We start from the raw sequence: 8653 nt of genomic DNA on the forward strand, positions 1-8653 counted from the left end.
ATCAATTTAAGACTCAGATGCGACATCCAGAGGGCCTCGGCTCGATTTCTAATTACAAAATTATTTTAGGTTCATTATATGATTTATTATATTATTCGAGTACTGTAATATTTTACTATAAACTGTGGCATAGGACTTAAGGTTTTGATTTTATTTTGTATTACACTTAATTTATTCAAGATAATAATAGATGATTATTAATAAGCTATGCATGAAACCCCAGGTTTTAGTTAAAAACAACCACTTATGACTTTTCTAATGCTATATCTTAATTAAGGCTTTGAAGATCAATAAATTGATATTTAACTAAGTTTTCTACTAAATTAAATAAATGCTTTAAAATGTCTGCTTTCAAAACTTCAATAACTCACTGGGTCACTTCGGTGGCTAATGTAATTTTTTGAATTCAGATCTAACATCTAAACCGGATTGAGGAGGTTACAGGCTTTGATGATAATACTAAGAGTTGGAATTGGGTGTACTGGGTAGGCCTATTTGATTATTTTCCTCATATTAATATTATTGATTTTTTTCCTAAAAAAATTTGTATTCAAATTATTCAATACATATAAAAAATTTCAATATTAAAATTGAATAGTAAGATTAAATAGAAGGGTAAGTTATAGGAATAGTAAAATAAACTTGGGTTTCGATTTGGCTAGACCTAATCTGTTAGAGTTTTTTTTTCTAAAAATTTAAATTCGGGGTGGGTCAGGATTGGATGTGAGATAAATTTGTCTCATCCTGCCCCAAGATATTTACAAGAATGCCCCTAATATATACATATATTAAATTTTGCTTTCAATAAATTAATATATAAATAAAAATAACTATATTAAATTTGAACTTTGAAGTCTAAACTCAAAAAAGCAAATCTTATTTTCTTCAAAATAAAAATTAAAAATTAAAAAATGTAATATTATTTGCTTCAAAATAAAAAAAATTAAATAATTAAATTAAATTCAAGGTGAGGTGGGGTGGGGCAAGGTGGAGTCTGGGGTTTTCTATTAAATTTCGGGAGTCGAGGTCATTAGTCACTAAACAATGGGTACGTTTCTATTTTGGTTATTTAACTAAAAAAAAGTTAAATATTGGTCATTGAATTATTTAAAAATTTTCATTCAAGTCATTTATATTGTTAAAATAGATGCTATATGGTTTTTTTTTTCTATTTGCACTGCCTGAACAAATCAAAAGCTCTATTTTCCCTTCTCTTTTATAATTCGATTTTTTTTCATGAAATAACTTTGGATATCACAAATCTACGAATCAAAATTTAAACAATTTTTTCTCCAATCTTCGACACTAACTGTCAGATCGATTTAGATTTAAGGTATGTTCTTCTACTCATCGATGAGTACTGATCCACCTTATTGATCGTCTAATTGTCGCTTAGAGCTTGCTGACAAAACTTTAAGAAAAAAAAAACCTTAACAACCCAGTGAGACAAATAATACTTTTGAATAGTTCAATGATCAAATTGTAACTTTTCTTAATTAAGTAAAGTAAAAACTTATCCATAATTTAGGTTTAATTTGCGCTAAATATAAATCAAATTTTAATAATAAAATTCAAACAAACAATCAAAAGTAGAGTGGATTTGAATTAAAATATAGAGGCAAAACAAGATTTGACGTAAAGTACATAAACAAATTTGCCATTATCCCAATAATTTTTGTTAAGAATTTTCTCGCAAATAGTCGTAAAGGGAATTGAACACCGGTTATTATCTTCTTCTCTTCCACATACTTGCATGGAAGAAGCTGCAATGCCATGATTCACAGTCTGCCTACACCAAGATAATAGGCTGTGCGGATGACAAACCAATTTCCCAGACAGCCATAATCCAAGATTATCTGAAGTCTTAAAAACAACTAATCGGGTTGTTTTGGGTGAAAAAGAAAAAGTTAAAAGTGGGTGGTAGTTACGTAAATATTTCAAAACCAAATCTTCAGCGACAGCCATAGCAAAATGATTTCATATTTAAGAAACACTGCAGCTCAAAAATAGTGCAATTTCTTTGAATTATTTCTTAATTATTACAAGATAAGCACTTGCACTAAGCCAGTTTGCACTTTGCCGCCAGAACTACAAGGCATTGAAGCTTATATTCAACGAGGGTAACAAAAAAAAAGCAAAAGTAGTTTCCAAAACAAACAAGCAGTCCAAAATCATCCACTCACAATCTGAACCGGTTTATGACCACAGAAGCTTGGCGCATGAATGTCTTTTCTGATGATAGGGCGAAAGCATTAATCATCATCTCCATCTGCAGTTGAAAAAAAAGCGGGAGGAAACTTATATCAAAATAATGGTGTGCAAGCAAATAATATATGTAACTTTAATCTTTAAGCTTTGATATAAAGCAAGCTCTTAACTGTTATACTACTGTCATTGATCAGCTAACAGAAAGATAATAAGAAAACAAAATATCCAGTTCCAACTTTGGTATTTTCAAAAGACGGTCAGTTTGGTTTGGGATAAAGTAACAACAATACAAGTACAGCATCAAAACAATTTGAACAACTCCTCCATCCGGGGAATTCTAGGGCATGCATACATACAAATAACATCAAAAGAATTTTGAAAAACAAGGATATTACATAGCATGCAAAGGCAAAGCCGCATTCTGTAGCAGTCTGAAATAAGAACAACAAGGGAAGCGTTTGGTCCACAAAATATAAGATTACCTTTGGTAATAGGATTACCAAAATGTAAGAGTACTTAACATATTACTGTGTATGTTACATTACTCTGTTTTAGTTCATCCGGCTAGAATATAAGATTTTGTTGTTTGGCTGACGAAATGTAAGATTACCTAAAAACACATTTCATCATCTAATTCTAATGAGAGAACTACTATGTATTGATGGGTAGAAATCATTGCCAATAAGCATTCTATTTTGCTGTAATACTGATACACCCACCAATGACTTCTCTTGATTGCTGTACTATGTAACGTAGATTATAGATAAGTCTTCAAGGAAAAACCAGTATGATTACATGGTGTAGTACTTAATGTATGTGAATAGCGATTCTATTATAATATTATGATTATTTTTCTTTTTATTTCTGCCCAGCAACTTTATGATCAGTTCATTGCTCCTCTTTTTGGTTATTTCTGAAGATAATTAAAGAACATTACTTCTGAAAACTGGCTGCATTGTCCGCCTATTTTGTTATGCCTTAAAGAACTTATGAACATAATGAACAAAAAAAAAAGGGAACTTAACTAGTTCACTTTTTGATGAAATAGTTTCTTCCTTCCAATCAGACATGATTATTTTTTTGTTTAAAGGGTAAAATTGATCGAAGTTATAAAAAAGATAGAACATAAAATTGGCCTGGAATATTTCATATTTAGATGTCTCCTATAGTATCAAATCTTAGCACTATTGGGAATGTAAGATAGATTACCAGCTCAAGATAATCTTCTGAATCCAAACACGAGAATGGTGTTCTGACATCTTATAATACCACTGAGAATGCGAGATTCATTGAATCAAACACAACCTAATAGTATAAATGGTTGAGGATAAAATTGATTGCAGATCATACTAGTTGTTTAGTTTAGTTTTAATTTCATTCCATTTGATTAGGTAAGTTGATAGAAGTTAAGGCTCAGTTTTAGAAAATAGAAAACTCTGCAATGAAATAAGATAAAAAAGAACTAACAACTAGTAGTAGAATCGAAGGTCATGAAATGAATGAAAGAAAATAGAATTGCTAACCAAAGTAGCGGCGCTCGTTGGCAGCCTTGGCCTTTTCGAGCATATTGTCAAGGTCCCGTTGGAGCTGAGCGTCCCAATTCACAAGCTGGTTAACGAACACGGCTCCCAGACCCATCCCCAACAGGTGCTCCCACGGATCTGCATTTCGTTTTGAATTTCAATTTCAGTCTAGGGTTTCAAATTAGGAACAAGTGGCAACCATATAAAGGAACAGAAAAAGAAAGAAATCGGACGTCGCATATAAGGGAGCTTGCGGAGAGCGTTGGAGTACATTTGGGTGCCCAGTCCCAGCAGTGCTCCGATCACCGTTGCACTCACTGCCATCTCTTCTTCCTCTTCTCCTTAGCGCTTTACTTTTCTGTCTGTACCCCTTCCTTCCTCTATTTTGTTATTATCAAATGTAATTGCACCTAAACTTGGTAACCTTCTTCAAATTAACCTCGAGATTTAATTTTTAACACATAAAATTAAAATGTGACGCGCGGATAAATTTGGCATCCCTTATACAAATTGATCCTTGTAATTAACACCATTAATTTTTAAACATTTGGGTGCTATGGACAAATTAAAATATGACACGAGGATAAACAAAAAAAAACTTGACATTTCAAAAATGTTTAAATTTAAAAAATTAACATTTCTTTAGAAAAATATAAGAAATATTTATTATAAAAATTCAAAAAATTTAATATATATAATTCAATACATAAAAATAAAAAAATTAGTTAATATTTTTAAAAATTACAAAAAAAATATTTTGAAAAAAATCAATAAAAATTAAAAAAAATCTGGTTAAAACTTTTTTAAATTACAAAAATTCAAAAAGTTTAGAAATGCTACAGAGTAACCCTCACCCAACACCTTGGACCATGTGACACCTGGCAATGTTTGAGGGAGATCATTGTATAACATCTCTATTGATTAAGAAGTAATTATTATACTTTTACCTCTCAAGGATAACTTTTCGGGCCCATGCCAAACAAAGGTCAAACTTACTCTTTGGATAAACTCTTTTAAGGATTCCACTTATTGACTGTCACTCATAGTCACAAATGTCATGTCTCATCTAAAGTGATTGAAAGAATGTCCCATCACTACCCTATATAGACCTAAGGCAATGTTGGAAATAAATAGATTCTTGGAAGTTTTGAGGCATATTCTCGATTAGTAAATGTGGAGATTTGAATCACAAAATTATAATTTTATATTCTATCTCATGATACATTTATAACGGTATATCATATACTCAAAATGGTTGAGTGATGAATGAGAAATTGATGCTTAAAGCAAGCCACTTGTAAATTATGTTGAGTAAAATGGAAAGTTTAGTCCCACATTGGTTAGATATCAAGTGTGGAATATGTTTATATATGTGAACCAACTTAATAATTATTGAATGATTAAACGAATGCTTTCTCTTACGTGCAGATGGGTGCAAATCTAAACCTATCGGGGTTGGGGGTGCACTTACAAGAAATGCTAGACTTGTGAATATTTTAGTCCAATATGTAATCTTTTTTTTTCCTCAGTAGAACCTATCTATTTGGAATTAAAAAGAGTTAATGACTCCTTAATTCACGAACACATTATTGGCTCTATTAGTCAAAATTTTCCAAAAGTTTTTGTTTTGAATATTATTTAAAACCAAATAATCTGCAGGAAAAAGATATACATTGAATTTTTTCAAATTTCGAGATATCTTTTCCTATATATTTTTCAAACCGTTTTCGGTGATAGACGAAGGTAAGGCTACTGTTCGTTGATCACTGCAGCCGTGCTATTGTTGTGCTCATATTGTTGTTGTATCCTGAGAGACAGTCGACCAATGTTTCTCTAGCACCAAAGGAGTGACCGAATCTGTCTTAAGAAAACTGTGAAAATAGGCTTCAACTATCAGTCTATTTTTCTTGCCTACTTACGAGTATAATATTTCAATTCAGTCTTTATTTCTATTTTTTCCTGATTATATATATGTATATTTATATTGTTCTCGTTCGATCTTGTGATTTAAATAAACATTTCACATTACTGTTTATTTTACTAACATGTACGCAACAGGCAACAGGCAACAGACCACTTAGCCACTTGTCGTTGACTTGCCTATGGGGGATAACATGTAATATCCCGAAAATTACTACTGTAATACCCAAAAAATTATTACAGTAAGAAAGTAGGTATCCTTGATATAGTAAAATAAGGAAATAAAGTGACAAAAAGGGAAATTTTGAGTTATGGCAACATTGGGAAGTATATTATGATATATTAATTCAATAAAGGAATAAATCGCAAAAGTGAGAAAAGTTTTGTTGATTAAGAGTAAATACCCAAAATTTGAGGGGTAAAGTGTAAATATAAAAAAGTTGAAGGACCAATGGTGCAAATATTTTAAGGGTGGAATAATCTAGAAACTAAGGAAAATGGATAAATTAGGACCAAATTGAAAAGGTAAAAAATTTTGAGGGACTAAATCGCAATTTTACCAAATTAAGTGATGACTCAATGATGGAATTTTTAAAGATTGTAAAGGGAAAAATGGTCAATTAGAAGAGAGAGAAATCTAGAAGGCAATGATGATGATTTTAGATCAATTAAATAAATAAATATTAGTTTATTAATATTTTAATTTGATTTTTAAATAATATAATATTATTATTTTATTATTTTATTTAGTATATATAAAAAAAGGAAGATGAAGAATCACCATCCCACCATTTTTTCCCATGCACCAACGTGAGAAGAGGGAAAGAAAGAAAGTTTTGCTTTTTTTACAATTTGGTCCTTCCACCAAAAATTCACCATTTTCACCTAGAAATCAAAAGAATTTCCATATCTATCACGAGAGAAAGATAACAAAGAGACTATGGGGAGATAGAATATCAAGTTAGATTTAAGAAAGAGAAGCTGGAGGAGAGAGAAAATCAAGTTAAAGATTGAAACTAATAGGACAAGGTAAGAACATCAAGATTTCAATATATTTTTAAGTTTGATATTATTGAAAAAGCATAGAAATGATGTTATAGTAGAGTTTTCTTGTAACACCCCTTACCCGTATCCAACACCGGAATAGGGTACGAGGCATTACCAGAACACATACACTTGTAAATGTATTTAACCGAGTTATAAAATTTCATCTAAATTAAAAACTTCAAAATTATTAACATGCTTTTATAACTTTTCACAATATATCCTCAAAATATTATAATCTTAATAAATATAGCCTATGAGACCCGATACATACTCATGCAAGTCAATGTTTCATTTCCATTTCTTTCAATTTGCAATTTCTCATGCTCACAATTTAAATCATATCACTAGCAATTTTCTATTTAATTCACGTACAATTCAATGCCACTAAGTTTAACGCTAATACGTAATTACCATTTAATTCAATGTTTATTGACTATACCATTCATTAACATGTTTATGAAATTCTCAATTCACTAACTTATTCTATTTCATATCTAAACCTTACAGCATAAGTTTTTAGTAATTATTTCACATTCATTTCAATTTCACTTCTCATTTTTACATCATTTTATATTATCAAAATCTATTTCATAAAATTTATCATTATCTGACATTAAATCACACACATACTTTTCATTACAATTATCACCACTAATAAACAATTCAATCTTTTAATATTATCAACTAATTATATATTACTATCATTCTTATTTCTTTATTTCAAATTTCACTTTTCACATATGTCTTATCATTCAGATTTAGTTTTATCAGTAACTTTATTTCATTTGCCCCTATTAACTTGACTCGGACTCGACGGATACACGGATTCCAACCAAACACACCAGTATACAGTAATCAGTAACGGTAGCAGTAACAGTATTCAACACACAAAGTGCTGAATCTGTAACAGTAATGGTAACAGTATTCGACACACAAAGTGCCGAATCGATAACAGTAACAGTAACAGTATTCGACACACAAAGTGCCGAGTCGGTAACAGTAATAGTAACAGTATTTGACACACAAAGTGCCGAATCAGTAACAGTAACAGTAGTCGGCACATAAGTGCCTAATCAGTAAGCCGGCAAATACCCCGTACTCTTCCATATCTTATGGCATGCCAACTATATCCGACTAGCCCGACTAGTTAATAAGGTATTTAATTCACTTTCCAGTATAAATTTCCATCTTAGTTCAGTATCAATTATAATTTCTTATTTCAATCAGTTTCACAGTATTGCAGTAATTCATTATTTCAGTATTTTCACTGTTCAATGCAGTATACACAACAATATTCAGTATTCCGTAATTCAGTTCAGTATCAGTCTCACATATCAATTTCCACTTTCTCAGTTTCAATTCCCATAAAATCCATATCAATCACCAATTTCAATATTCCAGTTTAATTCAATAATTCAATTCAAACCATTTCAATTTCTATTCAATAATCACATTTCAATGCGTAACTTATAAATTTAACGTGACATAATTCAGCCATTACTTGGCCAAAGCCTAAGCATGTATACCAAATATGTTAGCCAAATACACATATAACATAAGCATTATAAGCATGGATGAACACAACATTTATTAATGTGCCATATTTACCAACAGATGTTAATTCATAAACCATTCATGACATTACTTCATGCCCAATCATATACCAAATATACTATTCACACGTACTATGAAACTTTATTTTCACACATGAGCTTAAACCATATCCAATAATGCACAAATATAAGCATCATTTCTATTTTATCGTTTATCAATTATAATCAAGCATATAACCAATTATACACAAATCATTCATACATTTCCCAATTTTCCTCCTCCTCCTCTCCATTCCACATCCTTAATGTGTATAATACACTTAAACAACATTAACTATAATTTCACTATTCACTCACATGTATATTCAAAACTGTTTATCCGAGTCAGAGTTACTAAATTAT

The 8653-nt window shown here is 30.6% G+C and overlaps 1 protein-coding gene across 1 annotated transcript; it reads right to left on the reverse strand.

Annotated features, from left to right (window-relative positions):
* Positions 1-2000: 2000 nt before the first annotated feature.
* LOC107945272 (uncharacterized) lies at positions 2001-4320 on the reverse strand. The gene is made up of 3 exons (XM_016879226.2): positions 3965-4320; positions 3732-3869; positions 2001-2269 (listed from the first exon to the last, which is right to left on the reverse strand). The coding sequence occupies exons 1-3, from the start codon at positions 4053-4055 to the stop codon at positions 2253-2255; spliced, it is 246 nt and encodes an 81-aa protein (XP_016734715.1). The 5' UTR covers positions 4056-4320; the 3' UTR covers positions 2001-2252.
* Positions 4321-8653: the final 4333 nt, after the last annotated feature.

This window comes from Gossypium hirsutum, chromosome D12 (genome assembly GCF_007990345.1).
Source record: "Gossypium hirsutum isolate 1008001.06 chromosome D12, Gossypium_hirsutum_v2.1, whole genome shotgun sequence".
Lineage (NCBI taxonomy): Eukaryota > Viridiplantae > Streptophyta > Magnoliopsida > Malvales > Malvaceae > Gossypium > Gossypium hirsutum.